We start from the raw sequence: 20,087 nt of genomic DNA, 5'->3' as shown, positions 1-20,087 counted from the left end.
TTAATTGTCTTGCTGCATTTAATTATCTTAATTAATTAATTAATAATTAATTTTCTTGCTGTATTTAGTACGTGTGCAGCCTCACCTTGAGTATTGTGTGCACTTCTGGGCTCCACAACACAAAAGGGATGTGGACGTCCTTGAAAGTGTCCGGAGCAGGGCAACAAAGCTGGCAAAAGGGCTGGAAGCCACGTCCTGTGAGGACAGGCTGAGGTCACCTGGCTTGTCTAGGCTGGAGAAGAGAAGGCAAAGAGGCCACCTCATTGCTTTCTACAACTTCCCGAGGAGGAGAAATGCAGAGGCAGGTGTCGATCTCTTCTCCCTGGTAACCGATGAAAGGATGCACGGGAATGGCACAAAGCTGCGCAAGGAGAGGTTCAGACGGTACCTGAGGAAAAACTGCCTTACCATGAGGGTGGTCAAACACTGGCACAGGCTTCCTGGTGAGGTGGTAACTCCCCATGCCTGTCAGTGTTCGAGAGGCATTTGGATGATGCCCTCAATAATAAGCTTTAACTTTTAGTTAACTCTGGAGTGGTTCAGCTGTTGGACTGGATGATCTTTGACGATCCCTTCCGACTCGAGCTATTCTATTCCATTCTATTCTAAAATGACCGATCCCCAGTGATGGGACCAATCCTGGAAAGGATGTGTTGCATAACTCTCTAAACCCCCTCTTTTACCCTTTTATTGCTGAGCATGACATTACATGGCGTGGAACGTCTTGTTGGTTAGTACGGTTGCTCTGCCTGGTTATGTCTCCTCCCAACCTCTGGCTCACCCCACGGCCATTCACTCGAGGGGCGGGTGTAATAGACAAATATAGTGTAAATAGGTGTAAAAATAGGTGTAAAAGAACTAGAGAAGGCCTCGATGCTGTGCAAACACTGGTCAGCAAAAGCGAACAACTTCAGCGCACTACCAGCATCGTTTTGGCCACAGCTCTAAAACACAGCACCTTACAAGCTGCTATTAAGAATATTAACTCTATCCCAGCCAGACGCAGTACAGGGGAGCAGGCCACGGCTGGAGGCCTTTGGGGCTGTTCTCATCAGTTACAGCTCATCCATCCCACAGGCACTCTGTGAAGCAGGTGCCCGAGCCGCTTCCACTTGTGGAGCTCCACATCACCCCAGAATGCCTCTGACAAGCAAGAGAATGGGAGAAGCCACCACCGCCTGAGGGAGAAGCAGCTACACCCCCCTCATTTTGAAAAGACTCGGACAAAGACTTGCATAAGTCTTTGCCAAGACTTATGACAAGATGCAGGTGAGAAAGAGCCTGACAGGGGGCTCATGCCCCAGCCCAACACTGGCTCTCCCTTCATGCGGCTCTCCTCTCCCCGTGCTTGGGATACTGGGGAATGGGCTTGCTCTCAGAACCCCTCCTGCATCTGTCACGTCTCTGACCAGGCTGTGTGCGCTGGCGTGGGACAAGGCCACCTTAGTGAGGTGTTCCCATCCGTTCCCGGTGCTCCTGAGAGTAAGAGATGAGCTGCAAGCAGCAGCTGCAGGGCTTGGCCTCTCCCTCACGCTCAGCCCTGCTCCTAGCTCTCTGCCTGTGTTGGTGCCAAGCAAGTGCTGCAGGCAGTAAGCATGATCTGGAGCAGGTGAGAGCAGACAGAGGCCTCTCTGGATAGAAAATTGCTGCTTATGACACTGATTCGTGGAAGAACTCCACAACTCAAAGCAAATGAATTATAAAGTAGGTATGTGGTTTATTTCAGCACCAGGCACATGCGGGACAGCTCCCAAAGGCATGCGCACCCCAACGCGGCAACTTGCTTGCGTTATAGACAGTAAAGAGTTACATAGGCATGAAGTTTCCCAATATGCCTATACATATGCATAACCTATCCCCGCGCGCAGTGCCTTCTGGTGGTGGTCGTCGGGGGGTCGTGGGGATGAAGGTTGGTGGCTCTTCTTCATCACCACTAGCCGACCCCCTGCCTTTGTACAGACTCAGCTGCTCCATGGCTCTTGTCCAAACCGCAAGGTCGGTCTTTTGAGACAGGTTTGGGTTTTTTTTGTTGTTTTTTTGAGACATGTTCACTTCGTTGCTTTCTACAACTTCCCGAGGAGGACAAATGCAGAGGCAGGTGTCGATCTCTTCTCCACACTCACACACTACAGCCTGCCCTGGGGGGGCACACTACAGCCGGCACTGGGGGGGGGTGTCCTTAAGGTCAGTGGTCATTAAGGTCCCCTCCAACCCAAAGCATTCTAGGATTCTGTTTCTAAAAACACCTCTTCTGTTCCATCCCAGTAATAATAAACAGCACAAGCAGAAATCAGCTCTGCCAGCCTGGGGTGTCCCCATGCATTCAGGTCGTCCTCATCCCCCCCACACTCACGCTACAGCCTGCCCCATGGGAGGCCAAGGGGAGATGTTTCCCCTGCAGTTGCAGCTCTCCAGCAAAGGCCCTGGACTGAATGGAACAGGCGGTGCTGGAGCTACACCGGGGGTGCTTGGAGGGCTTGTAGGCACAGTAAAAGATGCATTTCAAACAGCCCAGCTGGGCCCTGCTCGTGTCCCGCAGCCCGAAGGAGATGCCAGCACGGACGCGCTTTGAACCAGGGCATTTACTGGGGTAAATCCAGGTATGGGGGGCAGTGACCCACCCCTGGGTGCTACTGACCACTGGTCAATATGCAGATCCCTGAGGAATGCCACTCGTTACTGGTTTCTGCCTGGACACTGAGCCTCTGACCGCTACTCTTTGAGTGCAACCATCTCGCCAATTCCTTACCCACCGAGTTGTCCGTCCATCCGATCCATGTCTCTCCAGTTTAGAGATCATGGGGGACAGTGCAAGTGCTTTGCACGAGTCCAGGTAGATGATGTCCGTTGCTCTTTCCCTACCCACCAATGCTGCAACCCCATCATAGAAGGGCACCAGATTTGTCAGGCATGATCTGCCCCGAGTGAAGCCGTGTTGTCTGTCACCAATCGCCTCCTTATTTTCTATAGCCCTCAGCAACAACTTCTCAGGTACGACGGACAGTGGGTGGTGAAGGCTGTGCACCCCCACAAAGGGAGGAAGGCTTGTAGCTCCCAGGTCTTCCATTTTCCCCTTTTTAGAATGGGGGCTATGTTTCCTCTCCTCCAGTCAGTGGGAACTACTTAAACAGACTTCCACAGCCTCTCCTGTATGATGGCCAGTGGCTTAGCAAGTCCACCGGTTCCCTCAGGCCCCGTGGACGTAGCTCACTGGGAAACTACTGGTGGGGACATGGGAGTTGAAATAGTGAGGGGAAAGGGGGACATATGGGAGCGGGGGCACAGGCGAGTGAAAATGGGGGGCACGCTGGGGGGCACGGGGGATTCTCAGGGAGCCTGTTGGTTGTGCTCCCAGATGGCTGCACGACGGCGGTGCTGTAGCGCAGGTTTGCGCTTTTGTTCCAAAGGGCAAAGTGACAGCGGAGCCCAGCAGAGCCTTCTCTTTGAGGCCCCTGAAGCTCTCCTGCAGGCAGCCAGGAGGGGACAGCTCACTCGAGGCCACACCTGAGGAGAAACAAGGTGCTTGTGGCAGAGCCGGGTGAACGATGGCGGCAGCAGGCACGGTGGGCCTGCAGCAGGCTTCCAGAAGCAGCAATGGTGTGAAATGCGTCACAGCTGGCACAGACCGCTGCCCCGAGCACACCTGGGCCGTTGGTCCAAAGGGGAAAGTGGGTTCTGAAAGAGCCGGGCCTTTCCAAGCAGCTCGTAGCAGGGAGCAGAAGCTTCACAAGTTACAGGCTGAGCAGCCTTTCCACAGCCCCCTGACGACTTTTTCAGTGGGGATCCAGCCACCCCTCTAGACCCTGCCTGGTCATACCATCCCCACCACGGTGGGTATGGTGTTCTGGGTCTGCCTGGGATGGACTCAACCTTCCCCACAGCAGCCCATGCAGCACTATGCTCTGTACTTCTGGCTAGAACTGACTTGATATTGCACCAATGTGTTTTGTCTACTGCTGAGCCGTGCTGGCACAGCATCAGGACTCCCACAGCGCCCTCCCTCTGCCACCCCCCAGCCCCAAATCCAGTCGGCTGGCTGTGGGCAAGAGGTGGGGAGGGGGCATTGCCAGGGCAGCTGACCCAAAAAGACCAAAGGGATAGTCCATACGGCAACGTCACGCTCAGCAATAAAAGCTGTGGAAGGGGAGGGAGAAGGGGGGGAGACACAGGGGACACAGATTCCTTGGTCAAGATCTTTATTTATTCCTCCGATTCCTCCGTTTCTTCCTTCCTCTCCTGCTGCAAGATCTCAGTTCATCATCGCTATCCTGCAGGAGATCACGTAGCTCTGGAGGCACAGTTGTCACCAGGTCATCGTCTGAAACTTCTTCTACCAAATTAGAGGGGACAAATCCTCTCGTGCCATCCGTCAGCTCTCCCACAAACCAGCCGTCTTCATCCATGTCTCCATAGACATAGACGTATTCTCCCGCAGTCAGAGGAAGCTCTGCTTCGGGGTGCTCATTAGGACCCTCGAAAGGATCGTAGCTGTATCGAGCTAAAAATTTTCGAAGTTTTAGCGATTCTTCTTCCGAGGACTGCAGGATGAAGGACACATGCTCTGCTCCTGCTTCTTCGTTCCCATGCACAGGGCCCTGGTCTGAAAGAAGGCGGCACCCAGGACTGTTGTGTGCGGCATCTGATGTCGAGGTGCTTGTGTGGGATGCCGGGACCTTGGTTGCCTCCTCAGAAACATCAGAGCTGTCTTCGCGGTTGCAAAGGTCATGGGACTGCTCTGCATAGGCCTGTGCTGTGGGAGAAGATGTCACCTGTGGTAGTCCTGAACCGACACGGTTGGATTCTTTTCTTTTTTCTTGCTCAAGTTGCTGAGAGAGCAGCTCCCATTGTTGACTTTGGTGCTGATTCTGTTTCTCTAATTCTCTCAGCTGCGCTTGAGACGCTTGCGTGTCTTCCTCATGTGTCCTTCTTTGCTCTGCCCAAGCCCTCTGCAAATGCTCAACTTCCTCTTTCTTCTTCTGCAGCAGTCGCCTTGTTTCCTCGAGGTCGTTCTCCTGTTGTTGCCTTCGTCCTGCCAGTTGTCTCATGGCTTTCAGTTCACAACCCAGATCTTGCAGTCGTGTTTGAAGACGTTTGGCCTCTCCGATGGCAGAATTTCGCTGCTCTGTCACTTGCACGAGTTTCCCCTTCAGAGCAGCGTTGTCAGATCGAACCTCGTCTATCCGCTCCTTCTGCCCACGGAGCTGAGAATTTTCTTCTGCGCGCCTGGCATTTTCATTTGTCATCTCTCTCAGACGCACTTTCAGCTCCTCGTACCTTTGCTGCAGTCTTGAGCGTTCCTGATCCAGGTTCCTGTGAGGCCTAAGTTTTTTCCCAGCCTCGGTTTCCGATTCCCCTCTCTGCTGCTGGTCGACCTGCTCTGTCTTTGCAGCAGTCTTTCCAGATTTCAGGTCGGTCTCTTTCAGTTGCCTGGTGTTTTCTTTCAGGTGCTTGGTAAGGAGGCCTAGCATACTAGTCTTCTGCTGGAGCCTCTCCACCTCCTCCCCCAGTTCCAGAGCGCTTTCCTTCCCCAGAAGGCGGGTCTCCTCTTGAAGGACACCGCATTGCCTCTGCAGGTCCTCCAGGGCATGCTGCAGATGAGCTTTCTCCTGCAGCAGCTGGCTGTCTCCACTGCCAGGTGGGCAGGCCTCTTGTTGCGCTGCCACCTGAACACCCACGTCTGTGACCGCCCGCCCGCAGCTCTTCCCTTCTCCCTGGAGGTGAGCTTTTAAGCTGGAGTGGGTTGTCTGCTGCCCTCCTCCCCCAGCAGCACCAGATGCACCGGGGCTCTTCGAAGAGCAGGTCCCGGTGGTCCCTGCGCCCAGGCGAGTCTGCAGGCGGTGCCAGGCCGCAGCCCTGTCTTCGCTGTGGGAGGCAGACGGCCTCCCCTCAGCCTGCTCCAGGATGTACTGCTGGAAGAGCCTTCTCTGCAGTTCCAGTTCATTTTGGAGGCTTACGATGCGGGCGGTCTGCTTGCTGTCCTTCCGCCAGTGGAGCTGCCTGTGGACCTCCTGCAGCTTGCTGCGGGCCTCGCTGCTGCTGCTGCAGCCGTGCCTCACCAGCTCCTCGGCCAGCTCCTGCTGCAGGTCCCGCGCCTGGCGGACGGCGTCGTCCCGCTGCTCTTGGAGCAACTCCTGTGCCTGGCGCCACTCGGCCTCCTTCTCACGCAGCAGCTGACGGATCTCTGTTGCCCGCTGCTTCTGGCTCAGCTCCCACAGCCGCTGCAGCTCCCGTGCCCGTTGCTGCTCCCATCTGGAGCGTAGCTTCTCAGCCAGAAGCTGCCGCTCCTGCTCTGCCATCTTCTTTATCTGGCGGGTTTCATCAGCAAAGCGGCGGTGCAGCTCCTGCGAGTGGAGACGCTCGGCCTCCAGCTGGGCCCGCAGCGCCTCCAGCTCCTGCCTGTGCTCCTCCTGCTGCACAGGCCTGCTGGGGGGTCGCGCTGGGCCCCGACGGGATGAGGGGTGACTGTGCGCCACGGGCCCCTGGCCCACACCACCCCGGATCATGGCTTAAGGATTCAGAACGATGAACGTTCACCAAACGCTGCCAGCAATAGCCACCAGCGATCGCACGGCCTGGGCCTCTGAGGGACAGCAGCCTCTGAGCCCTCAGCAGACACCGGCTCCCAGCACCGCGCAGCAGCAGAGGTCGCCTCTGCCACTGGCCCGGCCTGGGCGAGCGCGGCCTTATATAGTGTCCGGGTGATGGCGTCATAGAGGAGGGATGACGTCATATGACCTTATATGGTGCGTGCCCGCCCGGACACACCCCGACAGCCTCAGCGCAAGGGGTGCAGAGGAGGGAGGTGAAGGGTTGTTAACGAGTGCAGACGGAGCCCCCGCGCAGGTGCGCAACGAGAATGTGTCTGTGAGGCCTCAGGCACGGGCACAGCTTACGGGTCTGGGCCACGTCTGTCCTTTAGTGGGGGAAGCGTGGTAGTGATGACATACAGCATTACACAGCCATTAGCATGGGCTGTTAACGAGGGTTAACAACCCCTAGAAGGGTTGTTAACGAGGTCATTTGACGTCATCCCTCCTCTATGACGCCATCACCCGGACACTATATAAGGCCGCGCTCGCCCAGGCCGGGCCAGTGGCAGAGGCGACCTCTGCTGCTGCGCGGTGCTGGGAGCCGGTGTCTGCTGAGGGCTCAGAGGCTGCTGTCCCTCAGAGGTCCAGGCCGTGCGATCGCTGGTGGCTATTGCTGGCAGCGTTTGGTGAACGTTCATCGTTCTCATTCCTTAAGCCATGATCCGGGGTGGTGTGGGCCAGGGGCCCGTGGCGCACAGTCACCCCTCATCCCGTCGGGGCCCAGCGCGACCCCCCAGCGGGCCTGTGCAGCAGGAGGAGCACAGGCAGGAGCTGGAGGCGCTGCGGGCCCAGCTGGAGGCCGAGCGTCTCCACTCGCAGGAGCTGCACCGCCGCTTTGCTGATGAAACCCGCCAGATAAAGAAGATGGCAGAGCAGGAGCGGCAGCTTCTGGCTGAGAAGCTACGCTCCAGATGGGAGCAGCAACGGGCACGGGAGCTGCAGCGGCTGTGGGAGCTGAGCCAGAAGCAGCGGGCAACAGAGATCCGTCAGCTGCTGCGTGAGAAGGAGGCCGAGTGGCGCCAGGCACAGGAGTTGCTCCAAGAGCAGCGGGACGACGCCGTCCGCCAGGCGCGGGACCTGCAGCAGGAGCTGGCCGAGGAGCTGGTGAGGCACGGCTGCAGCAGCAGCAGCGAGGCCCGCAGCAAGCTGCAGGAGGTCCACAGGCAGCTCCACTGGCGGAAGGACAGCAAGCAGACCGCCCGCATCGTAAGCCTCCAAAATGAACTGGAACTGCAGAGAAGGCTCTTCCAGCAGTACATCCTGGAGCAGGCTGAGGGGAGGCCGTCTGCCTCCCACAGCGAAGACAGGGCTGCGGCCTGGCACCGCCTGCAGACTCGCCTGGGCGCAGGGACCACCGGGACCTGCTCTTCGAAGAGCCCCGGTGCATCTGGTGCTGCTGGGGGAGGAGGGCAGCAGACAACCCACTCCAGCTTAAAAGCTCACCTCCAGGGAGAAGGGAAGAGCTGCGGGCGGGCGGTCACAGACGTGGGTGTTCAGGTGGCAGCGCAACAAGAGGCCTGCCCACCTGGCAGTGGAGACAGCCAGCTGCTGCAGGAGAAAGCTCATCTGCAGCATGCCCTGGAGGACCTGCAGAGGCAATGCGGTGTCCTTCAAGAGGAGACCCGCCTTCTGGGGAAGGAAAGCGCTCTGGAACTGGGGGAGGAGGTGGAGAGGCTCCAGCAGAAGACTAGTATGCTAGGCCTCCTTACCAAGCACCTGAAAGAAAACACCAGGCAACTGAAAGAGACCGACCTGAAATCTGGAAAGACTGCTGCAAAGACAGAGCAGGTCGACCAGCAGCAGAGAGGGGAATCGGAAACCGAGGCTGGGACAAAACTTAGGCCTCACAGGAACCTGGATCAGGAACGCTCAAGACTGCAGCAAAGGTACGAGGAGCTGAAAGTGCGTCTGAGAGAGATGACAAATGAAAATGCCAGGCGCGCAGAAGAAAATTCTCAGCTCCGTGGGCAGAAGGAGCGGATAGACGAGGTTCGATCTGACAACGCTGCTCTGAAGGGGAAACTCGTGCAAGTGACAGAGCAGCGAAATTCTGCCATCGGAGAGGCCAAACGTCTTCAAACACGACTGCAAGATCTGGGTTGTGAACTGAAAGCCATGAGACAACTGGCAGGACGAAGGCAACAACAGGAGAACGACCTCGAGGAAACAAGGCGACTGCTGCAGAAGAAGAAAGAGGAAGTTGAGCATTTGCAGAGGGCTTGGGCAGAGCAAAGAAGGACACATGAGGAAGACACGCAAGCGTCTCAAGCGCAGCTGAGAGAATTAGAGAAACAGAATCAGCACCAAAGTCAACAATGGGAGCTGCTCTCTCAGCAACTTGAGCAAGAAAAAAGAAAAGAATCCAACCGTGTCGGTTCAGGACTACCACAGGTGACATCTTCTCCCACAGCACAGGCCTATGCAGAGCAGTCCCATGACCTTTGCAACCGCGAAGACAGCTCTGATGTTTCTGAGGAGGCAACCAAGGTCCCGGCATCCCACACAAGCACCTCGACATCAGATGCCGCACACAACAGTCCTGGGTGCCGCCTTCTTTCAGACCAGGGCCCTGTGCATGGGAACGAAGAAGCAGGAGCAGAGCATGTGTCCTTCATCCTGCAGTCCTCGGAAGAAGAATCGCTAAAACTTCGAAAATTTTTAGCTCGATACAGCTACGATCCTTTCGAGGGTCCTAATGAGCACCCCGAAGCAGAGCTTCCTCTGACTGCGGGAGAATACGTCTATGTCTATGGAGACATGGATGAAGACGGCTGGTTTGTGGGAGAGCTGACGGATGGCACGAGAGGATTTGTCCCCTCTAATTTGGTAGAAGAAGTTTCAGACGATGACCTGGTGACAACTGTGCCTCCAGAGCTACGTGATCTCCTGCAGGATAGCGATGATGAACTGAGATCTTGCAGCAGGAGAGGAAGGAAGAAACGGAGGAATCGGAGGAATAAATAAAGATCTTGACCAAGGAATCTGTGTCCCCTGTGTCTCCCCCCCTTCTCCCTCCCCTTCCACAGCTTTTATTGCTGAGCGTGACGTTGCCGTATGGACTATCCCTTTGGTCTTTTTGGGTCAGCTGCCCTGGCAATGCCCCCTCCCCACCTCTTGCCCACAGCCAGCCGACTGGATTTGGGGCTGGGGGGTGGCAGAGGGAGGGCGCTGTGGGAGTCCTGATGCTGTGCCAGCACGGCTCAGCAGTAGACAAAACACATTGGTGCAATATCAAGTCAGTTCTAGCCAGAAGTACAGAGCATAGTGCTGCATGGGCTGCTGTGGGGAAGGTTGAGTCCATCCCAGGCAGACCCAGAACACCATACCCACCGTGGTGGGGATGGTATGACCAGGCAGGGTCTAGAGGGGTGGCTGGATCCCCACTGAAAAAGTCGTCAGGGGGCTGTGGAAAGGCTGCTCAGCCTGTAACTTGTGAAGCTTCTGCTCCCTGCTACGAGCTGCTTGGAAAGGCCCGGCTCTTTCAGAACCCACTTTCCCCTTTGGACCAACGGCCCAGGTGTGCTCGGGGCAGCGGTCTGTGCCAGCTGTGACGCATTTCACACCATTGCTGCTTCTGGAAGCCTGCTGCAGGCCCACCGTGCCTGCTGCCGCCATCGTTCACCCGGCTCTGCCACAAGCACCTTGTTTCTCCTCAGGTGTGGCCTCGAGTGAGCTGTCCCCTCCTGGCTGCCTGCAGGAGAGCTTCAGGGGCCTCAAAGAGAAGGCTCTGCTGGGCTCCGCTGTCACTTTGCCCTTTGGAACAAAAGCGCAAACCTGCGCTACAGCACCGCCGTCGTGCAGCCATCTGGGAGCACAACCAACAGGCTCCCTGAGAATCCCCCGTGCCCCCCAGCGTGCCCCCCATTTTCACTCGCCTGTGCCCCCGCTCCCATATGTCCCCCTTTCCCCTCACTATTTCAACTCCCATGTCCCCACCAGTAGTTTCCCAGTGAGCTACGTCCACGGGGCCTGAGGGAACCGGTGGACTTGCTAAGCCACTGGCCATCATACAGGAGAGGCTGTGGAAGTCTGTTTAAGTAGTTCCCACTGACTGGAGGAGAGGAAACATAGCCCCCATTCTACAAAGGGGAAAATGGAAGACCTGGGAGCTACAAGCCTTCCTCCCTTTGTGGGGGTGCAGAGCCTTCACCACCCTCAGGCGGGAGGCAGAGCTGAGGCAGGGCCGGGCTGGGTGGGGGGGGCGCTCGGAAAGCTTCTGTGCTGTGGGGCGTGCTGGGGGGGGGCACTGGGAGGGGGTGTCCTTAAGGTCAGTGGTCATTAAGGTCCCCTCCAACCCAAAGCCTTCTAGGATTCTGTTTCTAAAAACACCTCTTCTGTTCCATCCCAGTAATAATAAACAGCACAAGCAGAAATCAGCTCTGCCAGCCTGGGGTGTCCCCATGCATTCAGGTCGTCCTCATCCCCCCCACACTCACGCTACAGCCTGCCCCATGGGAGGCCAAGGGGAGATGTTTCCCCTGCAGTTGCAGCTCTCCAGCAAAGGCCCTGGACTGAATGGAACAGGCGGTGCTGGAGCTACACCGGGGGTGCTTGGAGGGCTTGTAGGCACAGTAAAAGATGCATTTCAAACAGCCCAGCTGGGCCCTGCTTGTGTCCCGCAGCCCGAAGGAGATGCCAGCACGGACGCGCTTTGAACCAGGGCATTTACTGGGGTACTGTGTGTTACTGGCATTTACTGTGGGGTACTGAACCGGACTGTGCGGTGGGGCCTGACAAGTGTCCCTACCTTGTGTTGACCTACAGAAGACGGAGGAACTGGCGAGGAGAAGAGGTGCCTTTTCCTGGCTGTGGTGAGTGTCCCCTCAGGTGCCCTGTGCCCACCCAGGTTCCCCTGCAGCGACTGGGATGGCCAGGACGCCTGCTGCGGCGTGTTTGCCCAATGCCGAGGTGTCTTCCTGGGCTTGTGGAGGCTCACGTCCAAGCCTGTCCGAATGAGCAATGAGAAATGCCTGGAGGGGCAGCCTGTGGGGCTCCCAGAACAGCCCCCTCTGGCATGGGTGCGGGATGCGTCCAGCCTGCCCTTTTTCCAGCTCTTTTTCTGCCCCACAGGACATTCTGCCTGATCTTCCTGTGCGTGGAGCTGGCCGTCACTTTCATGCTGGGTGTCGCGGTGCTCTACGCCTCCTATTACGACCGGGAGTTCTTCTACCACCTGCTGCTTCATGTGCTGCCAGAAGACATCTTCACTGACCTGGCACACTTCCTTGAAGAGACCCTGTCTCTGGTCAGTGAGGGCGTGCTGCCCCACTGACATCTCCTCTAAATAAAACCGAGGCTGCTCTGCCCAGTTCCTCTGTGCCTGTGCAAGAAAGGGAACTGACCAGGAAAAAAACAAGTACTGAGTCCCTCTACAGATAGGTAGGAGAAACTTCACGTTTGCAGGGCCCCGGGGGACTTCAAGCACCATCTGTCTGCTGGAGGGATAACACCGCAAGACATCAGCAATCCGGGAGGGTCCTGGGGTGCGCTGATGGCAGCTTCCTCACCTGCCTGCTATCCCGAGCAGTGGATATGTATGGGGTGAGCAGCCCCTCACCCCAATGCTGAGCGGGGGCTGCTGTTCCCAGCATGGCATAGAGTCTAGGGAAGGGTTTAAAGAAGATGGTAGGAACAAGTCAGGACTGAACTGGTCCTCACAGCTCCTCGCGTTTTGAACCAGGGCATTTACTGGGGTAAATCCAGGTATGGGGGGCCGTGACCCACCCCTGGGTGCTAATGGAGGGCTGGGAAGCGTCCCTCCACAACTCACTTCTGGCACCAGCCCCAGAGCAGTGACAGCCATGTCCCAGTGGGCAGCAGCACTGAATCCCAGCTCAGAAATCTGTGCTCGTCCATGTGTCGCAAAAGGAATGATGCGCTTCACTCCTAAGAGAGAAGCAGCAATAGATTTATTGCTGAAAACAGTGATGGAGCAAAGCCAAATATGCCTGCTGAATGGCTGCTTGGCAGCTTACCAGTGTGTGGGGCTAGCAGAGGGCATCAAACAGACCTCAGTGTGACCACAAGTCAGCCCAGCCTTACAGGGTGCAGTGCACACAGGGGCCTGGCACACCCCATCATTATCTGGGCACTACTGAGCGCACAACTCATACACGCTGGCTTGCTGTACGAATGAGAGGTCTGTTGGGCCTGCTGGGAACCTCTTGTCCCGATGCGGGAAACGTTTCTTGGCGCGCAACCTCAAGTTTCTTAGTGAGTGGGGCTACATCTGGCTGGTGGCCAGTCACTAGCGGTCTTCCCCAGGGCTCAGTTCTGGGGCCAATTACCTTCAACATGTTTATCAAAGATCTAGGTGCAGGAGAGGAATGGGTCCTCAGCAGGTTTGCCAATGACACTAAACTGGGAGGCACCGTTGACTCCGTGGAGGGCTGAGAGGCTTTGCAGAAGGATCTAGACAGATTGGCACACTGGGAGATTAGTAACGGCATGAAGTTCAACAACGGAAGATGCCAGGTGCTGCACCTGGGACAGCGTAATGCTGGATGCAAGCACAGGCTGGGAGACGAGTGGCTGGAGAGAGCAGCTCAGCAGAACGGGCTCTGGAGGTGCAGCTCCACAGCAGGCTCAGCGTGAGCCAGCAGCCAAGTCCTGGCAGCCACGAGGGCAAAATGCATTCTGGAGTGCATTCAACCCAGTAAAGCCAGCCGTTAATTGTCTTGCTGCATTTAATTATCTTAATTAATTAATTAATAATTAATTTTCTTGCTGTATTTAGTACGTGTGCAGCCTCACCTTGAGTATTGTGTGCACTTCTGGGCTCCACAACACAAAAGGGATGTGGACGTCCTTGAAAGTGTCCGGAGCAGGGCAACAAAGCTGGCAAAAGGGCTGGAAGCCACGTCCTGTGAGGACAGGCTGAGGTCACCTGGGTTGTCTAGGCTGGAGAAGAGAAGGCAAAGAGGCCACCTCATTGCTTTCTACAACTTCCCGAGGAGGAGAAATGCAGAGGCAGGTGTCGATCTCTTCTCCCTGGTAACCGATGAAAGGATGCACGGGAATGGCACAAAGCTGCGCAAGGAGAGGTTCAGACGGTACCTGAGGAAAAACTGCCTTACCATGAGGGTGGTCAAACACTGGCACAGGCTTCCTGGTGAGGTGGTAACTCCCCATGCCTGTCAGTGTTCGAGAGGCATTTGGATGATGCCCTCAATAATAAGCTTTAACTTTTAGTTAACTCTGGAGTGGTTCAGCTGTTGGACTGGATGATCTTTGACGATCCCTTCCGACTCGAGCTATTCTATTCCATTCTATTCTAAAATGACCGATCCCCAGTGATGGGACCAATCCTGGAAAGGATGTGTTGCATAACTCTCTAAACCCCCTCTTTTACCCTTTTATTGCTGAGCATGACATTACATGGCGTGGAACGTCTTGTTGGTTAGTACGGTTGCTCTGCCTGGTTATGTCTCCTCCCAACCTCTGGCTCACCCCACGGCCATTCACTCGAGGGGCGGGTGTAATAGACAAATATAGTGTAAATAGGTGTAAAAATAGGTGTAAAAGAACTAGAGAAGGCCTCGATGCTGTGCAAACACTGGTCAGCAAAAGCGAACAACTTCAGCGCACTACCAGCATCGTTTTGGCCACAGCTCTAAAACACAGCACCTTACAAGCTGCTATTAAGAATATTAACTCTATCCCAGCCAGACGCAGTACAGGGGAGCAGGCCACGGCTGGAGGCCTTTGGGGCTGTTCTCATCAGTTACAGCTCATCCATCCCACAGGCACTCTGTGAAGCAGGTGCCCGAGCCGCTTCCTCTTGTGGAGCTCCACATCACCCCAGAATGCCTCTGACAAGCAAGAGAATGGGAGAAGCCACCACCGCCTGAGGGAGAAGCAGCTACACCCCCCTCATTTTGAAAAGACTCGGACAAAGACTTGCATAAGTCTTTGCCAAGACTTATGACAAGATGCAGGTGAGAAAGAGCCTGACAGGGGGCTCATGCCCCAGCCCAACACTGGCTCTCCCTTCATGCGGCTCTCCTCTCCCCGTGCTTGGGATACTGGGGAATGGGCTTGCTCTCAGAACCCCTCCTGCATCTGTCACGTCTCTGACCAGGCTGTGTGCGCTGGCGTGGGACAAGGCCACCTTAGTGAGGTGTTCCCATCCGTTCCCGGTGCTCCTGAGAGTAAGAGATGAGCTGCAAGCAGCAGCTGCAGGGCTTGGCCTCTCCCTCACGCTCAGCCCTGCTCCTAGCTCTCTGCCTGTGTTGGTGCCAAGCAAGTGCTGCAGGCAGTAAGCATGATCTGGAGCAGGTGAGAGCAGACAGAGGCCTCTCTGGATAGAAAATTGCTGCTTATGACACTGATTCGTGGAAGAACTCCACAACTCAAAGCAAATGAATTATAAAGTAGGTATGTGGTTTATTTCAGCACCAGGCACATGCGGGACAGCTCCCAAAGGCATGCGCACCCCAACGCGGCAACTTGCTTGCGTTATAGACAGTAAAGAGTTACATAGGCATGAAGTTTCCCAATATGCCTATACATATGCATAACCTATCCCCGCGCGCAGTGCCTTCTGGTGGTGGTCGTCGGGGGGTCGTGGGGATGAAGGTTGGTGGCTCTTCTTCATCACCACTAGCCGACCCCCTGCCTTTGTACAGACTCAGCTGCTCCATGGCTCTTGTCCAAACCGCAAGGTCGGTCTTTTGAGACAGGTTTGGGTTTTTTTTGTTGTTTTTTTGAGACATGTTCACTTCGTTGCTTTCTACAACTTCCCGAGGAGGACAAATGCAGAGGCAGGTGTCGATCTCTTCTCCACACTCACACACTACAGCCTGCCCTGGGGGGGCACACTACAGCCGGCACTGGGGGGGGGTGTCCTTAAGGTCAGTGGTCATTAAGGTCCCCTCCAACCCAAAGCATTCTAGGATTCTGTTTCTAAAAACACCTCTTCTGTTCCATCCCAGTAATAATAAACAGCACAAGCAGAAATCAGCTCTGCCAGCCTGGGGTGTCCCCATGCATTCAGGTCGTCCTCATCCGCCCCACACTCACGCTACAGCCTGCCCCATGGGAGGCCAAGGGGAGATGTTTCCCCTGCAGTTGCAGCTCTCCAGCAAAGGCCCTGGACTGAATGGAACAGGCGGTGCTGGAGCTACACCGGGGGTGCTTGGAGGGCTTGTAGGCACAGTAAAAGATGCATTTCAAACAGCCCAGCTGGGCCCTGCTCGTGTCCCGCAGCCCGAAGGAGATGCCAGCACGGACGCGCTTTGAACCAGGGCATTTACTGGGGTAAATCCAGGTATGGGGGGCAGTGACCCACCCCTGGGTGCTACTGACCACTGGTCAATATGCAGATCCCTGAGGAATGCCACTCGTTACTGGTTTCTGCCTGGACACTGAGCCTCTGACCGCTACTCTTTGAGTGCAACCATCTCGCCAATTCCTTACCCACCGAGTTGTCCGTCCATCCGATCCATGTCTCTCCAGTTTAGAGATCATGGGGGACAGTGCAAGTGCTTTGCACGAGTCCAGGTAGATGATGTCCGTTGCTCTTTCCCTACCCACCAATGCTGCAACCCCATCATAGAAGGGCACCAGATTTGTCAGGCATGATCTGCCCCGAGTGAAGCCGTGTTGTCTGTCACCAATCGCCTCCGTATTTTCTATAGCCCTCAGCAACAACTTCTCAGGTACGACGGACAGTGGGTGGTGAAGGCTGTGCACCCCCACAAAGGGAGGAAGGCCATGGGGGGAGCTTTGCTCCCCTTTAACAGGGAGGAGGAGAACTCCATTTTCACTTGCGTGTGCCCCCACTCCTATATGACCCCCTTTCCCCTCACCAGTTCAACTCCTACTCTAGGGCATCCCCCCCACAGTTACCCCCAACTACGTGCCCCGGGTGCCCCCCAGCACCGTGTGTTCCCTCCCCTAGTGCCCCCCCCCAGCACGCCCCACAGCACAGAACCTTCCAGAGCGCCCCCCCCACCCAGCCCGGCCCTGCCTCAGCTCTGCTCATTCGGACAGGCTTGGACCTGTTCAGTACCGGTTCAGTACCCCACAGTAAATGCCAGTAACACACAGTACCCCAGTAAATGCCCTGGTTCAAAGCGCGTCCGTGCTGGCATCTCCTTCGGGCTGCGGGACACGAGCAGGGCCCAGCTGGGCTGTTTGAAATGCATCTTTTACTGTGCCTACAAGCCCTCCAAGCACCCCCGGTGTAGCTCCAGCACCGCCTGTTCCATTCAGTCCAGGGCCTTTGCTGGAGAGCTGCAAGTGCAGGGGAAACATCTCCCCTTGGCCTCCCATGGGGCAGGCTGTAGCGTGAGTGTGGGGGGGATGAGGACGACCTGAATGCATGGGGACACCCCAGGCTGGCAGAGCTGATTTCTGCTTGTGCTGTTTATTATTACTGGGATGGAACAGAAGAGGTGTTTTTAGAAACAGAATCCTAGAAGGCTTTGGGTTGGAGGGGACCTTAATGACCACTGACCTTAAGGACACCCCCTCCCAGTGCCCCCCCCCAGCACGCCCCACAGCACAGAACCTTCCAGAGCGCCCCCCCCCACCCAGCCCGGCCCTGCCTCAGCTCTGCCTCCCGCCTGAGGGTGGTGAAGGCTCTGCACCCCCACAAAGGGAGGAAGGCTTGTAGCTCCCAGGTCTTCCATTTTCCCCTTTGTAGAATGGGGGCTATGTTTCCTCTCCTCCAGTCAGTGGGAACTACTTAAACAGACTTCCACAGCCTCTCCTGTATGATGGCCAGTGGCTTAGCAAGTCCACCGGTTCCCTCAGGCCCCGTGGACGTAGCTCACTGGGAAACTACTGGTGGGGACATGGGAGTTGAAATAGTGAGGGGAAAGGGGGACATATGGGAGCGGGGGCACAGGCGAGTGAAAATGGGGGGCACGCTGGGGGGCACGGGGGATTCTCAGGGAGCCTGTTGGTTGTGCTCCCAGATGGCTGCACGACGGCGGTGCTGTAGCGCAGGTTTGCGCTTTTGTTCCAAAGGGCAAAGTGACAGCGGAGCCCAGCAGAGCCTTCTCTTTGAGGCCCCTGAAGCTCTCCTGCAGGCAGCCAGGAGGGGACAGCTCACTCGAGGCCACACCTGAGGAGAAACAAGGTGCTTGTGGCAGAGCCGGGTGAACGATGGCGGCAGCAGGCACGGTGGGCCTGCAGCAGGCTTCCAGAAGCAGCAATGGTGTGAAATGCGTCACAGCTGGCACAGACCGCTGCCCCGAGCACACCTGGGCCGTTGGTCCAAAGGGGAAAGTGGGTTCTGAAAGAGCCGGGCCTTTCCAAGCAGCTCGTAGCAGGGAGCAGAAGCTTCACAAGTTACAGGCTGAGCAGCCTTTCCACAGCCCCCTGACGACTTTTTCAGTGGGGATCCAGCCACCCCTCTAGACCCTGCCTGGTCATACCATCCCCACCACGGTGGGTATGGTGTTCTGGGTCTGCCTGGGATGGACTCAACCTTCCCCACAGCAGCCCATGCAGCACTATGCTCTGTACTTCTGGCTAGAACTGACTTGATATTGCACCAATGTGTTTTGTCTACTGCTGAGCCGTGCTGGCACAGCATCAGGACTCCCACAGCGCCCTCCCTCTGCCACCCCCCAGCCCCAAATCCAGTCGGCTGGCTGTGGGCAAGAGGTGGGGAGGGGGCATTGCCAGGGCAGCTGACCCAAAAAGACCAAAGGGATAGTCCATACGGCAACGTCACGCTCAGCAATAAAAGCTGTGGAAGGGGAGGGAGAAGGGGGGGAGACACAGGGGACACAGATTCCTTGGTCAAGATCTTTATTTATTCCTCCGATTCCTCCGTTTCTTCCTTCCTCTCCTGCTGCAAGATCTCAGTTCATCATCGCTATCCTGCAGGAGATCACGTAGCTCTGGAGGCACAGTTGTCACCAGGTCATCGTCTGAAACTTCTTCTACCAAATTAGAGGGGACAAATCCTCTCGTGCCATCCGTCAGCTCTCCCACAAACCAGCCGTCTTCATCCATGTCTCCATAGACATAGACGTATTCTCCCGCAGTCAGAGGAAGCTCTGCTTCGGGGTGCTCATTAGGACCCTCGAAAGGATCGTAGCTGTATCGAGCTAAAAATTTTCGAAGTTTTAGCGATTCTTCTTCCGAGGACTGCAGGATGAAGGACACATGCTCTGCTCCTGCTTCTTCGTTCCCATTCACAGGGCCCTGGTCTGAAAGAAGGCGGCACCCAGGACTGTTGTGTGCGGCATCTGATGTCGAGGTGCTTGTGTGGGATGCCGGGACCTTGGTTGCCTCCTCAGAAACATCAGAGCTGTCTTCGCGGTTGCAAAGGTCATGGGACTGCTCTGCATAGGCCTGTGCTGTGGGAGAAGATGTCACCTGTGGTAGTCCTGAACCGACACGGTTGGATTCTTTTCTTTTTTCTTGCTCAAGTTGCTGAGAGAGCAGCTCCCATTGTTGACTTTGGTGCTGATTCTGTTTCTCTAATTCTCTCAGCTGCGCTTGAGACGCTTGCGTGTCTTCCTCATGTGTCCTTCTTTGCTCTGCCCAAGCCCTCTGCAAATGCTCAACTTCCTCTTTCTTCTTCTGCAGCAGTCGCCTTGTTTCCTCGAGGTCGTTCTCCTGTTGTTGCCTTCGTCCTGCCAGTTGTCTCATGGCTTTCAGTTCACAACCCAGATCTTGCAGTCGTGTTTGAAGACGTTTGGCCTCTCCGATGGCAGAATTTCGCTGCTCTGTCACTTGCACGAGTTTCCCCTTCAGAGCAGCGTTGTCAGATCGAACCTCGTCTATCCGCTCCTTCTGCCCACGGAGCTGAGAATTTTCTTCTGCGCGCCTGGCATTTTCATTTGTCATCTCTCTCAGACGCACTTTCAGCTCCTCGTACCTTTGCTGCAGTCTTGAGCGTTCCTGATCCAGGTTCCTGTGAGGCCTAAGTTTTTTCCCAGCCTCGGTTTCCGATTCCCCTCTCTGCTGCTGGTCGACCTGCTCTGTCTTTGCAGCAGTCTTTCCAGATTTCAGGTCGGTCTCTTTCAGTTGCCTGGTGTTTTCTTTCAGGTGCTTGGTAAGGAGGCCTAGCATACTAGTCTTCTGCTGGAGCCTCTCCACCTCCTCCCCCAGTTCCAGAGCGCTTTCCTTCCCCAGAAGGCGGGTCTCCTCTTGAAGGACACCGCATTGCCTCTGCAGGTCCTCCAGGGCATGCTGCAGATGAGCTTTCTCCTGCAGCAGCTGGCTGTCTCCACTGCCAGGTGGGCAGGCCTCTTGTTGCGCTGCCACCTGAACACCCACGTCTGTGACCGCCCGCCCGCAGCTCTTCCCTTCTCCCTGGAGGTGAGCTTTTAAGCTGGAGTGGGTTGTCTGCTGCCCTCCTCCCCCAGCAGCACCAGATGCACCGGGGCTCTTCGAAGAGCAGGTCCCGGTGGTCCCTGCGCCCAGGCGAGTCTGCAGGCGGTGCCAGGCCGCAGCCCTGTCTTCGCTGTGGGAGGCAGACGGCCTCCCCTCAGCCTGCTCCAGGATGTACTGCTGGAAGAGCCTTCTCTGCAG

At 56.3% G+C, this 20,087-nt stretch overlaps 1 protein-coding gene across 1 annotated transcript in view; it reads right to left on the bottom strand.

Annotated features, from left to right (window-relative positions):
* The window catches only part of LOC308183974 (RIMS-binding protein 2-like), a gene marked incomplete at both ends in the record, with an annotated part of 71,219 nt that extends 52,144 nt beyond the window's left edge, over positions 1–19,075 (bottom strand). Inside the window, 5 exons of the mRNA XM_080570580.1 lie at positions 4,283–4,600; positions 11,703–11,910; positions 12,361–12,476; positions 18,440–18,757; positions 19,063–19,075. Coding sequence (XP_080426706.1) covers positions 4,283–4,600; positions 11,703–11,910; positions 12,361–12,476; positions 18,440–18,757; positions 19,063–19,075 — 973 coding nt within the window. The remainder of the gene's footprint in view (positions 1–4,282; positions 4,601–11,702; positions 11,911–12,360; positions 12,477–18,439; positions 18,758–19,062) is intronic.
* Positions 19,076–20,087: the final 1,012 nt, after the last annotated feature.

This window comes from Anser brachyrhynchus (genome assembly GCF_964034855.1).
Source record: "Anser brachyrhynchus genome assembly, chromosome: 29".
Lineage (NCBI taxonomy): Eukaryota > Metazoa > Chordata > Aves > Anseriformes > Anatidae > Anser > Anser brachyrhynchus.
This window is presented reverse-complemented; position numbering and strand designations above follow the sequence as displayed.